Here is a 26,015-nt window from a genome sequence, read left to right as displayed (position 1 = left end):
ATAACCCCTAATATGTATAAGGGTGACCTTTTGAAAATGGCTTATTTCAGTTGCGCGTAATGGTTATTCAGATGCTAAAAGGCAGTAAAGTGCTTGTTAAATAACCTTAGGATTTGCCAATGTACATACAGTGCATTGAGCCTTCTTATTGGTCAAATGAAGGAGCTTCTTCCTCATGACTCCTTCCATCCATGCATTGATACTGAGACAAATCCTGTTCCAATTCCCTTTATTTTGAATTAGCCTAGCAGGCTAATGCTAATGTGCAGTAGTAGTGAGAGAGGATACTAACATGCTAATGCTAGCGCTGTGCTAGCAGGAAGTAGTGCCCTCTGATTGCTTGCATAACACTGGTGCACAGTGGGAGGGAGAGCGATGCCTGGGCACATGACTGGAGGACAGGGCACTGGTGCGTGGCGTCTGGTGCACACAGTGCGGGGCTCTGTCACTTCACATCAGTGGCAGCCATTACTGTCGATCCTCTCACTCCCACCACAGGCACAGAGAGCTAACAGCAGCCCACTGGGAAGTGGTCAGGGCTCTTCTACTGTCAATGGCAGTGCAGCATGGACTTATTATGTTAGGGAGTGAAGTTCAGTTGGATTGTGTGGTGTTCACTTTTAAGATTGACTTCTGAGATGGAGAGTATGCAAGTAGGGGAAGCTACACAAACAATATAGGGTTGAACAGAAGGTATAGTGACTTCTGTACATGGATGAAAGGGAACACTCTTAATCTACTACGTTAATTCAGACTATGCATAAGTCAAGCTTTCAACATCACCAGTTTTCACCACTTGTAGTGTTTACCGAGGTGAATAGAGCACATTTGAAATATGGGAGCACAGAAGAGCACAATGGTGAAGTGACAGATATTTTTCACATGTTCCTCCAGAGCACTGTTATTCCCTCACGCAGCCCCTTAGTTGAGACTGAAGAAGTCGCAATGAAGAGAAAAGGGTCTTTTGACGGATGTCATTCACAAAACAAAACAGAGTGGCATCTCAATGGAGCTGCCTGGGAAAGAAAGGAGAGAGCAGGTCTGTGGGATAGCCATGTCAGTCACTCCAGGGAGAGAGGGAGGGAGGGAGCAGAGAGGGAGGAGAGGTAGCCTGAGAAATCAAATGTGAGAGAGATATATATTCCTCTGTTCCACCTTATCTCCTCTTTGGCAACATATGATTGCTTTTTGTCATGCCACTAAAAGCATTTGAATCGAATAGAATCAAGTGAGGCGTGTGTGTATGAGAGAGAGAGAGAGAGAGAGAGAGAGAGAAAGAGAGAGAGAGAGAGAGAGAGAGAGAGAGACTCGCACCGCATGAGGTGAGTGACAGGCATGAATATTTAATCGCCTCTCATCCTCTCTCCGAGGTGGTGGCTATCGCCACGTCAGGTCTGCCTCAAATCCATTCAAAGCTTCTGCCTCATTGGCACAATTAGACAGGGATAAGCCTTTGATTAATTGACCTGGGCCTTCTTCTCATCGCTCCATAGCTGAAAAGGCCCTTATCTGGATCATAAGGTTCTTTATCCTCCTTCTGAGTGACGAGAATTAAAGATATTGGCATCAAGCTACCCTGCAAGTAACGCTACGGTACTCCGTTACATCATTACATAGTCGTTAATAGACTCATACTCTCAATCAAATGTAATACGGACACTGTTATTGCAGTGTAATAGATTTTAAGTGTGTAAGTAAAACCTCTATGTGTTTTGTTGGGTTTTAGGATTCATTTATTGGATATCAATCTGTAAATCTGTCTACAAGGTCTACATTTAAAAAGAGACCAGTCCAAAGCTGATACAGGTACAAAAGTGAAGGAATAGTACCCCCTTCTGGTCTAAGCTAGCAGGCTGAATCTCTACTTAGTAAGATATATTAAGTAATAGCAGTTTATTTATTTTTTTAATTACCAATAAATAGTCAGGTTGAAAAAGTCCCGTATTCCTAAAGTGTCTCAGAGTAGGAGTGCTAATCTAGAATCAGGTCCCACCTGGTCATGTAATCGTGTTATGTCTGTTATGAATTAAAGGGTATACTGATCCTAGATCAGCATTCAGATGGGAAAGGGAATACCTAGTCAGTTGCACAACTGAACGCATTCAACCAAAATGTGTCTTTTGATGGCTCGGGGATTCAAACCAGCGACCTTTCAGTTACTGGCCCCAATGCCCATCTTAGCCAGACGTGACCTACTTGTATAGAGGCACACTGGTGCCAAAGTTGTTTGCCACAAATTTCTAAGCTAACAATAGTTGCAGGACTGGACCTCCCATAAGCAAGCCTTAAGCGACAGTGTCTCAGGACACCTGCGTTGAGTGTATAATATGAACACTGGCCTCTTTCAGGACCAACATGTGCATGAGATACTGTGTCATATCTAGGACCCCGGTCCAGAGCTTTTCCTAGTCAGGTCATGTGGTCGGGAAAACCTCAGGGATTAAAACAGTGACAACGTTTATTGGCAATGTAATGTACTCAGCATACCGTGTAAAGTCAGGTCATGTCAAATGAAGTTACATGCCTAAAGGGTCAATTGTGGTGATATCCTTTTTTGGATATGTCATTTAATAGGTAGAATAGGTAGAAATATAATTCCTAGAACAGTAATCCCCTTTCAAGTCAATGGGTGGGTGATGGTTGGGATTGTATTTCTATAGTGTGTGCAGCAGTAGATAAGTACCTCCTCCTGGTCCAACATGTAGAGCTGATTTCCGGAGATCACACAGAGACGGGGGTTCCAGTCGGGGCGGTCGTAGGAGGGAGCGGCAAAGGAAGGGGCATGGGGGCGATAGGAGGGGGGGACGGCACACCTCGCATCTGGAGAGGAGAGAGCAGAAGGGGAGAGGGACAGAGAGAGGGGAGTGGGGTCAGTTCGGGTGACTCGACGGTGGAGGACATGCCAGAACATGCCCGTCGTCAGATGGTTGACGTTAACTTGTTTATGTTTGCAAGCTGGTACGTCCGCATCTGTTGAATCCAAAGCACTGAAAATGCAATGTGACTTCTTCACATGTTGTCCACATTTCACGCATAACAACAATGCTCAATGAAAGAAGTGGACAAATTCATCTAGGACTGGTCCATTACGCAGTAAATAACTCACCAATCAATGCACTCATTCAGAGAAAATCACACACTTTCTACAGAGTTGAATTATTCTTACGATTTGTAACCATAGACTAAAATGTGGATAAAAGGATTGGATGAAAGGGTCTGCTACATCAGAGGTTCCCAAAATGGGGTCTGCGGAAGAGGTATTGCCGTGGCCAGATCTCTAAATATGTATAAAATAAATATATATATTTTTTTCAATTAATATTGTTACAATAATCGATTAAACAAATTTTGGCCCAGGGATTCGTTTAGAGGGTCTAATACAATAAAATGTCATTATTATTCATCTACAATGTAGGTTCTTACTAACCATGGGCAACAAGGCCTGGGAGGCTCACAGGGATATCCATCAATTATTCATTTTTCAACTCAATACTTCTTTGTTTTGAACATGAATACACTTTAATGTAACCTTTAAAATGGAAAAGTTTTCTCTCTGCCTATGATATAAGAAAAAATTGAATTGCATGAAATTAGCTTGAAAACGGGAAAAAAAACATCTTCGATGCCACGTGGCGGGCTATTTAAATGTTCCTTCCCTGGGGTCGAGACTTTGCCCAGCCATGCACTGCAGACAGCACAGTAAAACGTCTCCTTTTATGCCATTTTTATCGCACTGCGAGTTGTGTTACAGTTGTAAGGTGGTCCTTGATGGATTTGCTATCACAAAAGGGGTCCCCGGACCCAGAAAGTTCAGAAAACCCTGTGCTAAATGACCATATCTTCATACTACATCGCTAATTCCATCAGTTTCATAATCCCTCTGCCCTGGACACGCCTTTGTTCGTCCCCAGGTTCCCCCTCTGACCAGACGGCCGTAACAGACAGGCAGCTCTTCAGACAGACCCTGGGTCCTGAAGCAGAAGGGCCGTGGCATGAAACAGAGCAAAATAAGCTTTGTGATCCACTACAACTGCTGGAGTCAATTAGCCAAGCTCTGGCTTCAGTCCGCATGATGCTAGGTCACTCAGAAATAACCAAAGCATGGCTTTTTGTCTTTTTCACTATCTTTCGTAGTCTCCAATTCCTAGTGTGTCTCTTCATCACTCCTACTCACTCTGCCCATCCATCTGCTTCTCCTTCTCTCATCTGTCTCCATTACTTCATGTCTTTCTTGTATTGACCTTCCTATTCGTCTTTCCTCCAGTCTCTTTCCATGTTCCCCTCTTTCATATTTCTTTCTCTTCTCCCTCTAAGTTATGTCAGGGGCTATGTTAATGTTTTCATCTCTTTTGATATCCCTTCCCTTCGCCTCGTTTTTACGTCAACCAGAATGTTAAGCAAACATCTCAACACTATTCTCACTCCAGACAGCCTCAACAAGGCCGGAAACAAGCCCTCAACGAGAGGTTAGCCAAAGTGACATTCCCCACTCCCCACTCCTCACACCAAGACTGTTTTCACAATTCACACACATCATATCTGCAGATTGTACAAGTCCCAGAGACCCTCTAACACACTTTATTTAACCCTTACCCATACATCTTGTAGATGGTACAAATAACGGCTATCTAGTGTCTACCTCTTCACTTTCCAGACAGCACACTTTAACCGTTTGCATATTTCCCCATGTTTGGGAAAGGAAAGGCCCCTGCAGGTTGAATGATGTAACAGGCCCTGACTCGGCTGAGACACGGCACAGTCGGCACACTCACCGCAGCGTGCCATGCTGTCCATTTGACACTATGCCAAAAACAGAGCCACTCCGACCCTGAAAATAGGCCTACTTCAGCCAAACAACCATGTCAGAACCTTTATTTTACAAAAAAAGCTTTCTCAAATATTCACTATATTCACATATATTCACACTTGTATCCCCACCAAGTAGGAAGGCAAGCACAAAAGGCAATCTGTCTAATTGTAGCGAATACAGCTGAGTTTATGTTTTATATTCAAGTTTAATTATGAATAAAGCTGCTCTTGAAATATAAATGAGTTGCTAAACAAGCGAAGCCTATTAAGGGGATCACAGTGGTAGAATCCAAGGTATGAGTCATTGTCGATATGAAGAGAGATTACATAACCTTGATTTCAACCTCTAAGTCACTTTTCACTCATGGACTCACAGTCAAAGTGTCTATTGTGACTGAGCCTCCTAGGGGTTTTCATATACACTCACATATCATTAAGAATTTGACCAAATCACAAAATCTAGGCTGTGAATATAGGCCAGGGCATGGAGGGATCTTTATATACAGTACCAGTCAAACGTTTGGACACACCTACTCATTCAAGGGCTTTTCTTTTTTTTAAACTATTTTCTACATTTTAGAATAATAGTGAAAACATCAAAACTATGAAAAAACACATATGGAATCTTGTAGTAACCCAACAATATATTTGAGATTTGAGATTCATCAAAGTACCCACCCTTTGCCTTAATGACAGCTTTGCACACTTTTAGCATTCCCTCAACCAGCATCATGAGTAGTTACCTGGAATGCATTTCAATTAACAGGTGCGCTTTGTTAAAAGTTAATTTGTGGAATTTATTTCCTTCTTAATGCTTTGTGTTGTGACAAGATAGGGGTGGTATACAGAAGATAGCCGTATTTAGTAAAAGACCAAGTCCATATTATGGCAAGAACAGCTCAGATAAGCAAAGAGAAACGACAGTCCATCATTATTTTAAGACATGAAGGTCAGTCAATGTGGAAAATTTCAAGAACTTCAACCATCAAGCGCAATGATGAAACTGGCTCTCATGAGGACCGCCACAGGAAAGTAACACCCATAGTTACCACTGCTGCAGAAGACAAGTTCATTAAAGTTAACTGCACCTCAGATTGCAGCTCAATAAATGCTTCACAGAGTTCAAATAACAGACACATCTCAACAACAACTGTTCAGAGGAGACTACGTGAATCAGGCCTTCATGGTCGAATTGCTGCAAAGAAATCACTACTAAAGGACACCAATGATAAAAAGAGACTTGCTTGGGCCAAGAAACAAGAGCAATGGGTGGGAGACCGGTAGAAATCTGTCCTTTGGTCTGATGAGTCCAAATTTGAGATTTCTGGTTCTAACCGCTGTGTCTTTGTGAGACGCAGAGTAGGTGAACAGATGATCTCTGCATGTGTGTTTCGCACTGTGAAGCATGGAGGAGGAGGTGTGATAGTGTGGGGGTGCTTTGCTTGTGACACTGTCAGTGATATATTTAGAATTCAAGGCACACTTAACCAGCATGGCTACCACAGCATTCTGCAGCGATATGCCATCCCATCTGGTTTGCGCTTAGTGGGACTATCATTTATTTGTTCAACAGGACAATAACCCAACACACCTCCAGGCTGTGGCTATTTTTGAACACTTTCTTGGTTACTACATGATTCCATATGTGTTATTTCATAGTTAAGATGTCTTCAATTTTATTCTAAAGTGTAGAAAACAGTAAAAAAAAAAAGAAAAACCCATGAATGAATAGGTGTGCCAAAACTATTGACTGGTAGTGTATATATACAGTTGAAGTCGGAGGTTTACAGACACCTTGCCAATTTAACTCCGTTTTTCACAATTCCTGACATTTAATCCTAGTAAACATTCCCTGTTTTAGGTCAGTTAGGATCACCACTTTATTTTAAGAATGTGAAATGTCAGAATAATAGTAGTAGAGAATGATTTATTTCAGCTTTATTTCTTTCATCACATTCCCAGTGGGTCAGAAGTATACATACACTCAATTCGTATTTGGTAGCATTGCCTTTAAATTGTTTAACTTGGAAAAACGTTTTGGGTAGCCTTCCACAAGCTTCCCACAATAAATTGGGTGAATTTTGGCCCATTCTTCCTGACAGAGCTGGTGTAACCGAGTCAGGTTTGTAGGCCTCCTTGCTCGCACACACTTTTTCAGTTCTGACCACAGATTTTCTATAGAATTGAGGTCAGGGCTTTGTGATGGCCACTCCAATACCTTGACTTTGTTGTCCTTAAGCCATTTTGCCACAACTTTGGAAGTATGCTTGGGGTCATTGTCCATTTGGAAGACCCATTTGCGACCAAGTTTTAACTTCCTGGTTGATGTCTTAAGATGCTGCTTCAATATACCCACATCATTTTCCACCCTCATGATGCCATCTATTTTGTGAAGTGCACCAGTCCCTCCTGCAGCAAAGCACCTCCAAAACATGATGCTGCCACCCCCGTGCTTCATGGTTGGGTTGGTGTTCTCCAGCTTGCAAGCATCCCCCTTTTTCCTCCAAACATAATGCTGGTCATTATGGCCAAACAGTTCTATTTTTGTTTCATCAGACCAGAGGGCATTTCTCCAGAAAGTACAATATTTGTCCCCATGTGCAGTTGCAAACCGTAGTCTGGCTTTTTATGGCAGTTTTGGAGCAGTGGCTTCTTCCTTGCTGAGCGTCCTTTCAGGTTATGTCGATATAGGACTCATTTTACTGTGGATATAGATACATTTGTACCTGTTTCCTCCAGCATCTTCACAAGGTCCTTTGCTGTTGTTCTTGGATTGATTTGCACTTTTCGCACCAAAGTACGTTCATCTCTAGGAGACAGAACGTGTCTCCTTCCTGAGCGGTATAACGGTTGCGTGGTCCCATGGTGTTTATACTTGCGTACTAGTGTTTGTATAGATGAATGTGGTACCTTCAGGCATTTGGAAATTGCTCCCAAGGATGAACCAGACTTGTGGAGGTCTACAATTTTTTTCTGAGGTCTTGGCTGATTTCTTTTGATTTTCCTATGATGTCAAGCAAAGAGGCACTGAGTTTGAAGGTAGGCCTTCAAATACATCCATAGGTACACCTCCAATTGACTCAAATGATGTCAATTAGTCTATCAGAAGCCTCTAAAGCCATTACATCATTTTCTGGAATTTTCCAAGCTGTTTAAAGGCACAGTCAACTTAGTGTATGTAAACTTCTGACCCACTGGAATTGTGATACAGTGAATTATAACTGAAATAATCTGTCTGTAAACAATTGTTGGAAAAATTAGTAGTTGTCCTAACTGACTTGCCAAAACTATAGTTTGTTAACAAGAAATTTGTGGTGTGGTTGAAAAATTAGTTTTTATGACTCCAACCCGAGTGCATGTAAACTTCCGACTTCAGCAGTATATATATATATATATTTAAATCTTTATCATCTCTGGCAATGGCATGGAGAAATGTACAGACCATATTATCCTGTCCTGCAGCTAAAATGATGTACTTCCTTGTACGTGGATGTTCCCTTGTTTAGCAGTTGAAGTGTTACTTTTTCATGTGGAATGTAGAAAGAGCTGGTGTCGGAAAATGTTTGTGTATTGAGACGAATACCGTATATCAATTCGATCATCATTATGAGCATGTCAATCACCATCATCTTTACTGCAGACGACATATAGCCTAAATCCCAAGGCCCAGGAATCCCAAGGCCCAGGAATGTGACACTAGTCCGCCTCCTTCAGAGACACATTGGACAGGGAGAGAGAAAGCCTTTGACGATAAACCTTATAGACCGACAGCAGCATACTTCATGAAAGTCACAATGTTGTGGATCCACTGGGGAAATCGGTGACTCATTCCCACAATATGTGCTCCAGCTACAATCTGTACCTCCACCTTCATTCCTCATCATCTGAAAAACCTTGGAGGGAATTGTGCGGCCCAATCGGCTAGTTCTGTGTTATAAATATAATATTCACATTCTCTTGTTGACGCTCTCAGAATGTGCTGAGGTCTGTCTCTGTAACGCCATTTATTTCTGCCTTCCTTTGCAGTTTGCCATGGAGCTGAGCAGCCGTCAGATGACTGGTCAGCTTTATTCAACGCTGTCATTATTGAGCCCGACAGGGGTAATGTTCATTTATACATATCACTAAGCTCTAAAACAGCGCTAAAAATAGACATGCATTATCCTCAGGTCGCCTGGGTCGGGCGATGTACCAACGCCACAACGCCAGCGTAGCCTTGTTGGTTACTTTCAAGGCAAATAAGCACAATGTGCTGTACAGTATGTACACATTTTATACATTACTTGGTGCCCACGCAGCATTTATATCACATCATTCGGAATCAACAGGGGTATCCTACCATTCCATATTATATGAATGCTTTTGGATTTATTGCCCAGATTTGATGTATTTATGAAAATATACACTGGTCTACAATGGTGTTCTTTAATATGCTGATTCAGGGCATTTAGTACATGGCCTTCAGTGTCATGAGAGACGTAAAATGTCAGGGATGTGTCACAATGGGCCTCAATGAAGAGGTGAACACAGAGGTCCGCACTACACTGACACCGCACAGTCCTGTGTGTGTGTGTGTGTGTGTGTCTGTCTGTGTGTATTCTCACCTGTCAGATCATTCACTCAGCCCTTTCCCAGGCCAGCAGGGCTCCCCACTACCGCGCATTTGTCCACACGGCGTCACTGTTGCTGCACTTTACGTGTGAATCCGCCCCCAACTCCACACACAGGAAACAAGGTTACTGCCCAAGAGATGTCACTTCCGAAACACCCACTCTTGCTCACTCGCGCTCTTTCCCTCACGCCCCCAGCCTATTGCCATGACAACCGAGAAAAGAATAGAATATAAGTGAGTGTTAAAGAGACAGATGATCAGAGACGAGGAGAAAGTGAAGAAGAGATGGAGGGAAAGGGAAAGATTGAGAGGGAGAATAGTAGAAGTGGCGAGACCGCAGGGAACGAGATAGACAGGGGGAGAGAGGAGTAGACAGGGGAGAAAATGAGTGGGAGGAGGGAAGGATGGACGATAGGAGAGATAGAAAGAAGGTGAAGAGGAGGGAAGCGATGGGATGAGCTGGGGATAGGAAGAGAGGAGAGGTGAAGAACTGGGGATGCTGAGAAGAAGGAGAGAGATAAATGAAGTGATGAGAGAGGGAAAAAGGAAGGAGGATACTTTTTTTGGGAAAAGGGAGCCCACATCTTGTTCCCATAGCAACCCAGCCATCCATGAAAAACGGACTTGTTCCTCCCTCCCTTTCTCTCGCTCTCTCTCTGATGCGCACGCGCACATCTTTTCTGTCCATCTATCTATCTACACACTATAGACATAAGTTGGCGGTGAGCAATACTGTATATGGGTAAAAGTATCCTTATACGGCTGTGTAAAATACATCAACGGATATCACAGTCCAATACGTTCAATACTGTTACTGTAAGACAACATAAGATGAGGAAACAAGATCTATATATTCATAAGCAAGCCGTTTGCTTGAATATATGGCGCTAATAAAATTGAATTATAATATTTAAAGGTGAAATGAATGTTCCGATCATCCTATTATGAATCAAAATTAAATGAAACTTTCCCACAAACTCCCTGGCAGCCTCCCCCCATCTCCCCACCATCTACTGCTCCCCTCTCCCTTCCACCCATCTGTCTCTCAGTCCCCCACTCCCACAGCCCATTTCTCTCTCTCTTCCTCACTCTCTCTCACACATTTATCTCCTACTGTCCCCCTTCTCTCACTCTACCCGTCTCCCTTTCACTTCTCTCATGCTCTCCTCCCTGCCTCTCGTTACCATCGTCTCTCTCACTGCCACACATCTCTCGCTCTCTCTCCATTCCCATCCCTCCTCCAGGATGCTAGAGCAGTAGGGTGGAATGACTGCACTGCCAGTAACAGAGTTGGGTTATTAGAGTGTACAGTATCACTCTCTCTCTCTCTCCTTTCCCTTCACTTGACTATTCCACGGGGCTACACAGCAATCCCCCAAGTTGTGCTGCAAAACTCTCTTTACTTAGGGCTTGAATAACATCTATAGGAAATGAGATGCAGGATTGCTTTGTCTGCTAACCCTTCATGGTGATGTGCTGTTCCGCCCTGTCAACCTGTGTGAAGGTGATATTCAATGTGCTGAGTATAGAGAAAATATAAATGAATGGGACTTTGTGTGTGTGTGTGTGTGTGTGTGTGTGTGTGTGTGTGTGTGTGTGTGTGTGTGTGTGTGTGTGTGTGTGTGTGTGTGTGCGTGCGTGCGTGCGTGAGTGCGTGCGTGCGTGCGTGTGCGTGCGTGTGTGCGTGCGTGTGATCCACACACGTCTATCATCTATTATGATGTGTTCTCCTGTCTCTTCTCTCTGTTTGTATATCCTGTCTCATGTCACATGTGGGGGGTGCTCCACTGAGAGAAAGCAGGTCAAGCCTTTGGTCCTCAGAGATAAATAATAATTATAGTGATCTGTCCTCAATCCAGAGATAGACTAAGAACTGTGTCATTGTTATATTACCCAAAATGACAAATCTCTCAAACTCCTACACAGCTTAACTCACCTCGTCTGACAGACAGAGGAGTGGCGAGGGAGTCTGACTGGGAGGCCCTCTGTTGCCCTGGGTGGAGTTATGAAAGAACCTTCTGATTGAGAATCAGAGGTATCTGGGGTATTTCATGGCACCGTTTTGCCTCGATTTTGACAGATCAACGCAATGATGTCTGAGTAGGAATCAACAGAGACCATCTCAATGGATTTTAGTTATGGGTTTTCTGCTTTCACTTCATCACTAAGTTGTCTGTCATGTTCAGTGGGTGTCTGAAATGATTCACACCCTTGATAAAGATGAGCAAAAATGATTGTACAAAATAAATAACTCAAATACTGAAAAGGGAAATTAGATTGTTTTATACTAAGACAATTGTTCAGAGAAATATATTTTGTTTAACAAGTAATAAAAAACAATCTCAAAAAGGTAGGGGTCAAATTATCGACACGCCTGTTTTCAATACCATTCAATACCTCACCTTGTAAGGATAACGGCACTGAGCCTTTTTCAAAAATGATTTATGAGATTGGCAAACACCATGGGAGGGATCTTAGACCATTCCTCCATACAGAATCTTTCCAGATCCTTGATATCTGTCACGTACGTGAGGAGAGACGGGCCAAGACGCAGCGGATGGAGAATTACACATATTTATTATAAAGTGAAACTAAGCAAAAACAAAACAATATATCAATAAACTAACAACGAAACGTGACTACGCGGTGCACATGCTAAAAACACAAAATAATATCCCACAAACACAGGTGGGAAAAATGCTACCTAAATATGATCCCCAATTAGAGACAACCATTATCAGCTGCCTCTAATTTGGAATCATACGAATCACCAACATAGAAAAATAAACACCACCTAGAAATAACAAACTAGAATACCCCCAGTCACGCCCTGACCAACAACACCATAGAGAAACAAGGGCTCTCTATGGTCAGGGCGTGACAATATCTTTCCTCTTCGCTTATGGACGGCCCTCTTCAATTCAAACCACAGGTTTTCAATGGGGGTCATGTCCGGAGACTGGTTTTGTTGATTTAGATTTTGTGATCAGTTAACAATTTCTTTGTGGATTTTGATGTGTGCTTGGGGTTATTGTTTTGCACTAAGATCGACTTGCTGGAATATCCAATTGTGGCCTAGTTTCAGCCTCCTGGCAGAAGCAATCAGGTTTTTGGCTGAAATGTCCTGGTACTGAGTGAAGTTCATAATGCCTTAAGACTTGAGACAATTGAGAAATGGATTGTGTAAGTGTGTCATTCAAAGGTTGAATGGGCAAGACAAAATATTTAAGTGCCTTTGAAAGGGGTATGATAGTAGATGCCTGGTGCACCGGTTTTCCTGTGTGTATCAAGAATGGCCAACCACCCAAAGGACATCCAGTCAACATGGTCCAGCCCTGTGGAACGCTTTCGACACCTTGTATAGTCCATGCCCTGACGAATTAAGACTTTTCTGAGGGCAAAGGGGGTGCAACTCAATATTAGGAAAGTGTTCCTAATGTTTGTACACTCAGTGTATATAATTCAATATATTTTCTCCATGCTTTCTATCTGGTTTGGGTCATTTAAGTTGACACTGAAACTGTTTTTCTATCCAATAACTTACCACTTAGACGGACCACCTAAGAATTCTCTATACAAAAAAACTTCTGTAATTTGCTCCAATGACTGTAATTTCCTTTATAATAAAGGGATAGTTCGAGATTTTTGCAATGAAGCCTTTTATATACTTCCCTAGAGTCGCCTGAACAGGACTCAGTCATTGCACTTTTTTTTCATGCTGGACGCAGAAACATAAAAATGGTATGCACAATGGTATTCTGCTGCAGCTAGTGGAAATTCCCAAAATATTTTTTTTTCACATAAAAAAATTCCCAAAATGATTTTCCCCAAAGAATATATTTAAAAAATTGCGGACCCACCGCAGCACCTCTGCGGACCCTAGTTTGAAACCCCCTGAATTAAGAAATAGCACAGAGCTCACCTCAGGATTTTCTACAGTGCCCACGCTAACACATTAACACGAATGGACATATGCCTCCCATGGCAAAAAAAACGTCCCAATCTCAGCAGGATCTACTAGCAGCAGGCTACCAGAACAAAGCAGCCCCTACTGCCAGATGCTATTTACTAATATCATTACTTTGAATTAGGTTTTAAATGAGAAGTGTAAGGGATGAGATAGTAAGACAAACCCTAACTGAGTCCCAGACACTTGACTGTGCATCTTACCAAATGTTATCTCATCCCTTTTTGTACTAAAACAAATACATCCAAGACCACTCTATGTGTGTGAATTGCCTGCTTCAGGTAAAAACACTGCAATAGCTTCATTCATTATGTAAGTCAGCTTTTCTTATTTTTGTGTGTTCTCCTCATCTTTCTCCGCATGTTCAAATGTTCCTGCATTCAGAGATCTACATCACCCCAATTACCTTAACACAACCCCTTCCGCTGACTGAACCAATCAGATCACTCAAAATACACAAATAGTTATACAACTTCCGGTGTCATCATGGTATCAGTGGTCATGTCGTGACACATTTTCTGTCTGGGTGACAGTAGCTGTACAGAAGCTACTGATCTGAAAGGACAAGAAAGGGGACTTGAGCAGACAAGATTAACTTCTGTACAAGATTAACTTACCAATCAAATGCATGCCAAATACAGAACGTTTTGCTTCATAAAGTAGTCTCCCTGTTTCATTCAAGAACAAACCTTTTCTTTCCATTCAAAAAAACTTTAGTGACTTGGATAACTGATCTCAATCTCAAGTTATCCAAGTCACTAAAGTTTTTTGAATGGAAAAAAAGGTATATTCCCCCAAAACCATCATTCAGGTATGTATCTGGTCACCATGACTGCGACTTCAAACAGGTAAATTAGCTATTTTTTGTCATTGTTAAAGTCCCTTATGTAACTTTATCTTGCACAAATATACAATTGTGTATGCTTTCTCTCTTTTTTTGAAATTTAGTAGTTAGTAGTTACTATCTTGTCTCATCGCTACATTGCTCGGGAAAGACGAAGGTCGAAAGTCATGCGTCCTCTGAAACACAACCCAACCAAGCCGCACTGCTTCTTAACACAACGCGCATCCAACCCGGAAACCAGCCGCACCAATGTGTCGGAGGAAACACCATGCACCTGGCGACCTTGGTTGCGCACTGCGCCCGGCCTGTCACAGGAGTCGCTGGTGTGTGATGAGACAAGGATATCCCTACCGGCCAAGCTCTCCCTAACCTGGATGACGCTAGGCCGATTATGCGTCGCCCCACGGACCTCCCAGTCGCGACCAGCTGTGACAGGGCCTGGGCACGAACCCAGGGTCTCTGGTGGCACAGCTAGCGCTGCGATGCAGTGCCCTAGAACCCCTGCGGCACCTGGGAGGCCCGCTTTCTCTCTTTTTTTACTCTCTCATGTGAAAAAGGTCAACTAGAACCAAATAAACCAAACTGTTGCAAACTGTTGCAGAGCACTGATACTCTACCTCTGCATTCAGCACTACTGAAGTGGACAGCGACTGAATCGGTATTCTAAAGTTCAGCCCCACATGTCAGTGGAAAGTGACTGTGTATAGTCTATGTCAGTGTGGAATGATGGTAAGGCCATTATACTTTAACCTAGAAAGGAAACTATACTGAACAAAACATGAAACAATCATTTCCCTAATCTATGGAATTCACATGACTGCGAACAGAGATATGCATCTCTTGTCACAGACACCTTAAAGAAAAGGAAGTGGAGTGGATAAGAAAACCAGTCAGTATCTGGTGTGACCACCATTTGCCTCATGCAGCCATTTACCTCATGCAGACGTACTGCCAAATTCTCAAAAATTACGTTGGAGGTGGCTTATGTTAGAGAAATTAACATTAAATTCTCTGGCAGCAGCTCTGGTGGACATTCCTGCAGTCAGCAGTCAGTCTCTGAAAACTTGAGATATCTGTGGCATTGTGTTGGGTGACAAAACTGCACATTTTAGAGTGGCCTTTTATTTTCCCCAGCACAAGGTGCACCTGTGTAATGATCATGCTGTTTAATCAGCTTCTTGATATGCCACACCTGTCAGGTGGATGGATTATCTTGGCAAAAGAGAAATGCTCACTAACAGGGATGTAAACTAATTTGTGCACACAATTAGCTTTTGTGCATATGGAAAATGTATGGGATATTTTATTTCAGCTCATGAAACATGGGACAAACACTTTACATGCTGCGTTTATATTTTTGTTCAGTCCATATAACCCTGTGTGGCATGTTCTTCATCTCAAACCAGGGGTTATCCAGTTTTGACATCCCGCTTGCTTGGTCAACACAATCTCAGTCAACTTTTCACCCCTAGCTAATATGAACACTCACCACTCGCTAGGTCAAACAAACTGAGACACTTCGAAGCCAGTTCTGTGTTTAAAGTGAATGTGAATTCTAGTGTAGTATCTTCATAGAGGAAAGGAGATTTCAAACATCGCATTGAAGCGAGAAGCTACAATTAAAAGTGTTTCATAGGTGTCTCACACCTTCCTCTCCCACCAGTCCATTTCTACCAGTTAGACTCTGCCTCTGATCAAAGAGATCAGGATGTTCTGCCATTATCTCCACTCTCATACAGAACAACTCAACTCCACATTGATGTGCCAAACAGAGCAACAACTGCAAGATAGTCTCTCTGAAAACCACTAGGACAAGAGCTTTCCTCCTGAAAAGAAAACTTACGTCAAAAATACACTAGAAATTGGATTGCATTTCCAGTCTCTCTCAACAATCCACTCCAGTTTAGATGAATCATTATTTGAAATAACAAAAGGGCATATCACATAAACATTGCATGAATGCCAGAATTTTCTTTGGAAGCAAATACACTCATATTTTGTGTGGTGAAGAGTCAAATGTGGTGGAGATGAGGTGCTAAATATAGCGCCAGGCATGCAGAGTGAGCCTTCTAACCTTCATGAGGTCTTCAGAGTAGAAGTTAATCACTCAAATAGAAACACACTGACTCTCTCTCTCTCTCTCTCACACACACACACACACACACACACACACACACACACACACACACACACACACAAACAAACAAACACACATACACACACATGTGTAAGATCTTAATTTGAACCAGTTTGCGACAGCAGGAAAGATAATCCTGCAGCGACAGGAAATGTGTATTATTATGTGGGTTCATACATCTTCCTTAAGGGAAAATCAACTCTGAAATTACAAACTTCAGAAGTCTTTTTAAACCTCAAATACACTACAAGTGCTCCTGCAACAGGGAGATCAAATTAATATCCGACATCTGTATACTAGCACGCTCACAAACACACATGCACACACACACACACACACACACACACACACACACACACACACACACACACACACACACACACACACACACACACACACACACACACACAAAAGCATGCACGGCACACGCACGGCACACACACACATTCTTGTGAGCCTTATAATAAAATGTTTTTTTCTGAAGTAGAGACACTACCCTAAATGTGTAACACTTTCAAATGGTAATAGACTACTCTGAAATGTCAGGGCCCAATGGCCCTGTTTTTGAATATCAGCATATCAGTGTATTTGATTACAGCTAATTAAAATGCACCATTCTTCTCTGCAGTATCTGTGCATCTGAAGTGAATGAGAGGTACACCCCATGAAAATCCGGTCCTCTTCTCTCACCACCTTCAGTAAAAGTGCACACCGACACTGCATATATCAGCCATCTATTAGCATCACAAGAGAGGGGGACAAATTAGCCCGTTGCTAGCATGATATTGAAAGTTTGAGAGCACATTTGATTTTGCCGTCTGCCTTTATAACACTGTAATAAGATGGCTGTGAAGTCCTGTCGACACATTATGACATCATGACTGGCTCCTGTAGCTCTCCTAAACCTTACGCCATATCAGAAAGCAAACTAACATTCAAATGTCAATTTCTATAGTACATCAATGAGCAATGTGAGGTTATCTGCTACTGTCATGGCCTGATTTGACCACCACGTCTTTCTTACAACTAGGGATAATATGTATGCAGTCTATACATGATGATATCCTACATTGTGTTACCCCCTTGACTTACAAGAAAGTGTGAAATGTACATATAACTCTGAAAATAGACTTAAAATGTCTGGGACTGAACATCTCTACATTATCTACCCAACAGTGCAATATCTCCTAGTTCTCATGGTAACTCTGGGTCCCAGGTACAAGGCCTCAGTGAGCACTATCTCTGTGAGCCCAACTCTCCAATTTGTAATCCTGCTTGAGGCACCACAGTAGTGATTTAATAATCTGTTCTTTTAGGGGGCACTTATCACAGGCTGTACTATCAGCATCTCAATTGACACGGTGTGGAATTCAGACTCTCCCGAAAGCTATCACAGGGCATTTATTTTAGATACTTTGACGGAAAAGGGTCAGAGAGGGTTGTTTGAAAAAGCCCTATACTGTGCAAATAATTTAATTGCACATAAATAATATTAATGTACAGTATGTGTATATATCAAAAACATAAAAGTGACATTTCATCTAACAGAGGTAGGATCTTAATTTGAGCCAGTTTGCTACAGCAGGAAAATTATCTTGCAGCAACCGGTTTTGGGATTGATGCATTTTTCCTAAGGGAAATTTTCTATGTGGAAATTACAAAAGCTTTTTTAAACCTCAAATACACTACAATCTTGACATTTCCTGCATTGGGAAAGGGGAAGGGGGATACCTAGTCAGCTGTACAACTGAATGCATTCAACCGAAATGTGGGCAGGAGAATTATCCTGCAACAGGGTGATCAAATTAAGATCCTACCTGTACATTATAACCTAACATCACACCTTTAACAACTAAATGTTATTTTTTAGTGATACATATGCAAGTGAAACCTGCTGTTTAAGGCATAATCAGCTTTTTTAATGCCATTCAATCGTGCCTACAAACATCCAATAACTGCTCCATTTTGACTCCATGACTAATATTATTTGTTCTATTACTAATATAGTGACATATGTACAGTAAGCTGTTGAATATCTCCAGGTCTGAATGCACAACTTGTCCGTGCATCATGAGAATCTGTTGGATCAAATGACATAATGTCTGGAAGGCCTGTGAGCCAACCATCCGCAGGGACATCATTATCCCGGATTGGCAGCCCTCCGATTGGCTTAGGAGAGGAGATAGCTCATCCTGACCTTTTGCCATGAGTGGATCCTGACAGAATCAATCAAAAGACGAGCATCCTTTAAACACAAACCCATTGAGTCATTGGGCTCCAGGCTTTCCGATGGAATTGAATAAGTGGGCCCCCCTCCCATGGTGTGGTCTGCACTAAGCAACCATTTCTCCCAGCTACTCATTTCTGATGGGATCCTTATGTAGATTTCCTCAGAATCAGTAGTAAGGCTCTTAGTGGATGGGGTCTATCTGGGCCTTTTCACCACCAGGTTCAGTCAGTACTGCTGGGGAACAGAGCGCGATAGTGAGGGAGTGGAGCCGTGGACAGAGGCTTAGCGGCATGCCTGAACTCACTGTACTAGAACTGTTCAAGGGGGAGAGAGTTCCCCTGACATGGCCCTATATCCATAGACTACAGATGTAGGATCTTAATTTGAGCCAGGAAATGTGAATTATTATGTGTATTCTAATTAATGAGCTCAGCCAGTACGCCAGCAAACTACAGTAGCAAAAACATTCCGTTTGCCTGATTTACATTTTTGGACTACTGCTATTAACATTATTACAATATCATTTTAAGGTCTTTCCACCATAACAAACATGCCCTTCCCCCCAGACAACATGGCTTATGGGGGGCAGCCCTCAAAATAACATTTTTGCTGACACTACCCAGAGGACACTTTATCATGTCACACTCAGAAACCATCAAGGACATTGGAGCACGGTGGTACTTTGTAATAAACCATGTACATTTTATACTGTGCTTTGGTAGAATGACACATGCTGCAGTGGACACTTTCACTTAAGTATGGTTATCTAACACAAGGCATGATACTTTATGACCTGGAACATGTTTCAATCTGGACCCTATCTCGCTGTGCCGTATAAGCGTCATGGTCCATGGTGCAATATGAATACTTTTTATGGTAGAGGCAAGACCTAGGGCAAAACCAAAGACCTTAAAGCATCAGCCAGTAAATGTTAATATGCATAAATAATCTTGCCATCAAACTGCTCTACGCCACCTCCTGTGCTTCTTCACACGGTACGTTCGCTGCACTGTGCCATGAATATGCTAAACAGTATGCAGATACAAGCAAATGAGGGGCAGTTTAACTTTGATTGACTTTATGTCTGTGGGCCGAAATTATAAATACGATATTTCCTTGAGGATACCGACCGACATTGTCTCTGCTTGCATGTATACGCTAGATGTTAGCATCACTGAAAGGCTGAGGCATAGTAACGCTTCACGTTCATGAATGTTGACTTTTCACGTCTTGAGGGAAGTTGGCGTTTTTTTGAATTCCCAACTTCATGAAACTTGGACAGCAGGCACTTTAACTCACAAAATGCCAGAATCCCTACAATGAATTCACATCAGACAAGATGGTATCTAATGAGTTGCATCATTTACTAATTTGAGCATTAATTCAATATAACACTTCTGCCGCAAACAGAAAATGAATGAGCTTTTCCCCTGACAGATCATCAAACACGGTAGATCTCGAGCATACAGTACAGTAATAGCCTAACAGATGATGGTTCCTGGCACAGCTCGATTGGCGGAGGGTGTAAGACAGCCCCTCATGTCACATGAGAGGAGTGCTGCAGTCAGCGCTTTGGCGGTGCACTGTCTCTTTAAATTGAATGCCCATGCTTAACAGGAGCTGCTGTATCAAACTACTGTAAAATTGACATGACTGGGTTGGCTCAGTGGCTGGCTGGTGTTCCATGCTGTCCATCTGCAGAGAGAGAGAGAGAGAGAGAGAGACCTACCTACAGTATCTTATCTTCACATTAAATGTCCATGTGATACTCACATAGAACTAATGACTTTTGAACATTAAAACATTGGTTTAAATATTGGTGTAAAATACAGGTGAAACGGTTTTCTTTAGTTGAAGGAGAGGCGGACCAAAACACAGCGTGGTGGTTATTCATGTTTTTTAATAAAGACACTATACATGAATAAACTAACAAAAACAATAAACGTGAGAAAACCTAAACAGCCTATCTGGTGAAAACAAACACAGAGACAGGAACAATCACCCACAAACACACAGTGAAACCCAGGCTACCTAAGTATGACTCTCAATCAGAGACAACTAATGACACCTGCCTCTGATTGAGAACCATACTTGGCCGAACATAGAAATATCCAAATCATAGAAAAACAAACATAGACTGCCCAGCCCACCCCAACTCACGCCCTGACCATACTAAATAATGACAAAACAAAGGAAATAAAGGTCAGAACGTGACAGTACCCCCCAAAGGTGCGGACTCCGGCCGCAAAACCTTAACCTATAGGGGAGGGTCTGGGTGGGCGTCTGTCCGCAGTGGCGGCTCTGGCGCAGGCCGCGGACCCCACTTCACCATCGTCTTAGTCTTCTTGTCCGCTTCCGTGGCCTCCTAACCATGGTGACCCTACTAAATGACCCAACTGGACTGAGGGGCAGCTCGGGACAGAGGGGCGGAAGCTCGGGACAGAGGGGCGGAAGCTCGGGACAGAGGGGCGGAAGCTCGGGACAGAGGGGCGGAAGCTCGGGACAGAGGGGCGGAAGCTCGGGACAGAGGGGCTCTGGCGCCTCTGGGCTGAGGGGCTCTGGCGCCTCTGGGCTGAGGGGCTCTGGCGCCTCTGGGCTGAGGGGCTCTGGCGCCTCTGGGCTGAGGGGCTCTGGCGCCTCTGGGCTGAGGGGCTCTGGCGCCTCTGGGCTGACTGGCGGCTCTGGCGGCCCCTGGGTGACTGGCGGCACCTGGCTGACTGGCGGCACTGGCGGCCCATGGCTGACTGGCGGCACTGGCGGCTCCTTGCAGACTGGCGGCACTGGCGGCTCCTTGCAGACTGGCGGCACTGGCGGCTCCTTGCAGACTGGCGGCACTGGCGGCTCCTTGCAGACTGGCGGCGCTAGGCAGACTGGCGGCACTGGGCAGACTGGCGGCACTGGCGGCGCTGGGCAGACTGGCGGCGCTGGGCAGACGGGTGGCTCAGGCGGCGGTGGGCAGACGGGTGGCTCAGATGGCGGTGGGCAGACTGGCGACTCTGATGGCACTGGGCAGACGGGAAGCTCCGGCAACGCTGGAGAGGAAGGCTCTGGCGGCGCTGGACTGAGTAGCTCTGGTGCCTCTGGAATGAGGGGCTCTAGCGCCTCTGGACTGAGGGGCGGGAGCTCTGGCAGCGCCGAACAGGCGGGAGACTCCGGCAGCGCTGGAGAGGAGGAAGGCTCTAGCAGCGCTGGACAGGCGGGAGACTCCGGCAGCGCTGGAGAGGAGGAAGGCTCCAGCAGCACTGGACAGGCGGGAGCACCTGTAGGGATGAGACGGAGAGACAGCCTGGTGCGGGGGGCTGCCACCGGAGGGCTGGTGCGTGGAGGTGGTACCGGATAGACCGGACCGTGCAGGCGCACTGGAGCTCTTGAGCACCGAGCCTGCCCAACCTTACCCGGTAGAATGCTCCCGGTCACCCTGCCAGTGCGGCGAGGTGGAACAGCCTGCACTGGGCTATGTAGGCGAACCGGGGACACTGTGCGCAAGGCTGGTGCCATGTAAGCCGGCCCAAGGAGACGCACTGGGGACCAGATGCGTAGAGCCGGCTTCATGGCACTTGGCTCGATGCTCACTCTGCACTGGGGACACCGTGTGCTCCACCGCATAACACGGTGCCTGCCCGTTCTCTCTCGCCCCCCGGTAAGCACAGGAAGTTGGCGCAGGTCTCCTACTTGGCTTCGCCACACTTCCTGTGTGCCACCCCCAATACATTTTTTGGGGCTGACTCTCGGGCTTCCATCCACGCCGCCGTGCTGCCTCCTCATACCAGCGCCTCTCCGCCTTCTCCACTTCCAGCTCTTCTTTGGGCCGGCGATATTCTCCTGGCTGTGCCCAGGGCCCCGTTCCGTCCAATTCGTCCTCCCATGTCCATTCCTCCTCGCGCTGCTCCTGCTGCCTCTTTTCCTGCTGCACCTTGGGGCGGCGACACTCCCCTGGTTTTGCCCAGGGTCCTCTCCCTTCGAGGATTTCTTCCCAAGTCCAAAAGTTTTTATCGCGCTGCTCCTGCTGCTGCCCGTTACCACGCCGCTTGTGTTGTGGTGGGTGATTCTGTAACGGTTCTCTTGAGTTGAAGGAGAGGCGGACCAAAACGCAGCGGGGTGGTTATTCATGTTTTTTAATAAAGACACTATACATGAATAAACTAACAAAAACAATAAACGTGAGAAACCCTAAACAGCCTATCTGGTGAAAACAAACACAGAGACAGGAACAATCACCCACAAACACACAGTGAAACCCAGGCTACCTATGTATGATTCTCAATCGGAGACAACTAATGACACCTGCCTCTGATTGAGAACCATACTAGGCCGAACATAGAAATACCCAAATCATAGAAAAACAAACATAGACTGCCCACCCCAACTCACGCCCTGACCATACTAAATAATGACAAAACAAAGGAAATAAAGGTCAGAACGTGACAACAGGAGAGCCAAGGCAGCACTCTGCGTATTATTTCTATGACATTTTCAGTCCTTTAGGCATGGTGTTCATCAGGGAGAGATAAAACAAGTGTTTTAATAGGGAACTAAGTTACAAATATGTGGCTGATTTCATTTTGATAACATTACCTTGAGATTCAACCACAGACTCCTCTACCCAGAAAACCTGTTACATCTAAAAGGTTCATGGTGCCATCTATTGTAGTGGAAAGAGTATAGCCTGTACATTCCTATTGACACGGGTTTTCAAGGTATAATACTACTGTGCACACATTTTTCTGGCAGTGATCTCTCAAGAGTGGGCTGGCGTACAGTAGCGTAACATCTCACCAATATTATGCAACCAACTTCTATTGCTGTGCTCACACAAGAGGCCGTTGGGCTATTTCCGCTTGTGATGTGTTAGAAGATGACCAAAAGCATCATACTACAGAGTTTGAACTGGCCATTCTCTTTGAATGACTGATAACTGTAAGACATTCATGTATTGGATGCTGAACATGATTTTGGTTTGAGCTTTGTCAATGCACCACCAGCACAGCAGTGTGCTTTACTGTACCCGGTGTTACAAGACATCACACCTCAGCAGCCTCAAGTCTCTCCACCCCCCCCCCCCTCTCTCTCCCTTTACCTCTTTCTCTCACTCTCTCTTTCCCCCCCCCTCTCTTTCTCTGTCACACACATTCTCCTTACACAAGATTTTCAGTTGCTGTACAGAGATATTTTGGTAATAGGGACTGGACTCCATACAACCCTTGGATCCCTCAAAGTCCCATCCAACTTTCAAGTGGCCATAACATTTCACACATACAGTCAAACAAAGCATTTGAAGGCTGCATGATTGAAGTAGCTCACGTTGCACTCTGTTTCACACAGCATTAGTCATGGTTGCGGTGTCACAATACCAAGGGAACTGATTTGAACATACACTTTCAGGCACCATTTTCCTCCACTACAAACTCATTAAATATTGAGTTTCAAAAACAAGCCAATAAGTACCCCTTCGGGCTCCTTACTGCACACATTGAATAGATATGACTCAATACTAGAGGGGCAAAGTTACAGTGTCATGGAGATACAGTAGGCTACCTGTGACTGTGATCTAAGGATGTTGCACACAGGGAAAAGGACTTGCAAGACTGTGATACCAGCAGGCATGCACACCTCAGCACATTGCAACACTATGGACTATCCTACTCAGCACACACCGGCACAGTGACATATTGACTGGCACACAGTGATAAAACCAGGCAGGTAGCTACCTCGAAGACACTACCTCTTGCTGTACCTGCCTGTGTTTCCACTACGCCGCGTTAACGCACCCCTTTTCTAAATTCTGTATTGTATGATGAGAGAGAGAGAGAGGGGGGAGGGTGAGGGGGAGGGAGATGCAATAGTGGAATATATCAGTTCTCTTACCTTGAAAGGGAACATAGGACATGTTCCAACGGCATTGAACGTGGTCTTCGAGTCTTGACAGTCTCTCGGCATGCAACAAAAATACCACACACCAGTCAGAAAATAAGGAATACGCTATTCACAATTGGAGTCGATGGTAGCCAATATTCCACCGCTGTTCAAAAATATAATTTATAATCCACGATCGCCGAAAGCCATTGAAAATGTATCCCCGTGCATAAAAATATATGCACAAATATATCGCACGCACCGTTATTGAGGTGTGTGGGGAAAACACGAGAGAGAGAGAGAGAGAGAGAGAGAGAGAGAGAGAGAGAGAGAGAGAGAAAGAGAGAAAGGGGGCGGATGAGTGAGTGCGCGCGTGTGTGCGCTTTCCATGATATCTATAGCCTATCTATACATTGTATATTCCATGTTTGCGCCTTGAAGTTCAAGAAGCAATGATGGCTAAATCGCCTTATTGAATACGGCCCCTTCTACGACTATCAAACGCGCGCGCCACCGCACGCAGAGTCACACACAAACACGCTACACAGTTCGGTGCTGCTGCCAATAACGCGGTAGACTACATTACAGTTCGCTATAGGTGGTAGGCTGTAAGCTAGGCTATTAGGAAGTCTGAAACTTAGTTTAGGCTGTAGGCCTATATCTGGTGACATGGTCAATGGGAATAGTCTCAAGGGGGTAAACTAAATGAATGGTCGTCGAGAATGACTTCCACAAATTCGTCTCAAATGTCAAAACGAACCACATTTTTTTATTTGCCTGTAGGCTCTAAATTTAGAACAAAATTGTTTCATCTTTATTCTTGCACTTTTATGTTCCATTACAAATATTATGGGCAAAATTATTGATAAGGCTATTGGTCATTTTTAGCGACACATCTGAAGTTGCTGGTGTCCTAAAATTAACAAAGCCAAAGCTAAAAGTAGTTATACATATATGGAGCCTACCTACACATTATCAGGCTCAGTAATGGCATCACGTGTACATTTGGAAGCTGATGATTTCCTCTTGGATCCAATAGTGGTCCATAGAGCCAACATGGCGTCCTGCTCGGTTCAGTTGCTTCACCTGCCTGCATAGTACGGTATCAAACTTGGATTATGGCCACCACCTGGCGGTTGGCTTTTGCAGCTGCAGTTGGAGACTGAACGTGAATGCACTTTAATCTTTCCTTTACACCTCCTCCTAGTGGGGAACGAAAGTAAATACATGCATTATACAGAATTACATCCAAAGCTTTCATGCTGAATATACATTTCGGCCTAACCGACCTATGTAAATGTCAATAGTGATCTGCTAATTAGAATGACACCATCTATACAGGATAACATACAGTTACTGCAGTAGGCATCATCATAGCACTGTAAGATTCACAAGGCTATCTGAAATGTCACTGCAATGAATCAACTGCTCTTGACATGCCATGGCAAAGAGATTATTGGCAACAGAACCATAAGGACTAGCCAGTCTGTTTGCCTGGCAGAAGGGCTATTGATTCATCACGTAATACCTGCATGTGAATGGGGTGTGTAGTCTATTGCTATA

At 44.1% G+C, this 26,015-nt stretch overlaps 1 protein-coding gene across 5 annotated transcripts in view; it reads right to left on the bottom strand.

The window, feature by feature from the left end:
* LOC135520219 (ras/Rap GTPase-activating protein SynGAP-like) overlaps nucleotides 1–24,864 on the bottom strand; it is a 90,803-nt gene extending 65,939 nt beyond the window's left edge. For all 5 annotated transcript variants that reach the window (XM_064945617.1, XM_064945613.1, XM_064945615.1 and 2 more), the window contains exons 1-2: nucleotides 24,465–24,864; nucleotides 2,684–2,820 (exon numbers count right to left, since the gene is read on the bottom strand). In XM_064945617.1, the coding sequence (XP_064801689.1) occupies nucleotides 2,684–2,820; nucleotides 24,465–24,486 (159 nt within the window). In that variant the 5' untranslated portion in view covers nucleotides 24,487–24,864. The remainder of the gene's footprint in view (nucleotides 1–2,683; nucleotides 2,821–24,464) is intronic.
* Between the last annotated feature and the right edge of the window lie 1,151 nt (nucleotides 24,865–26,015).

The sequence above is a fragment of the Oncorhynchus masou genome, chromosome 29 (assembly GCF_036934945.1).
Source record: "Oncorhynchus masou masou isolate Uvic2021 chromosome 29, UVic_Omas_1.1, whole genome shotgun sequence".
NCBI classification, from domain to species: Eukaryota; Metazoa; Chordata; class Actinopteri; order Salmoniformes; family Salmonidae; genus Oncorhynchus; species Oncorhynchus masou.
The sequence above is the reverse complement of the archived record's forward strand: the minus strand, read 5'-3'. Positions and strand labels throughout refer to the sequence as shown.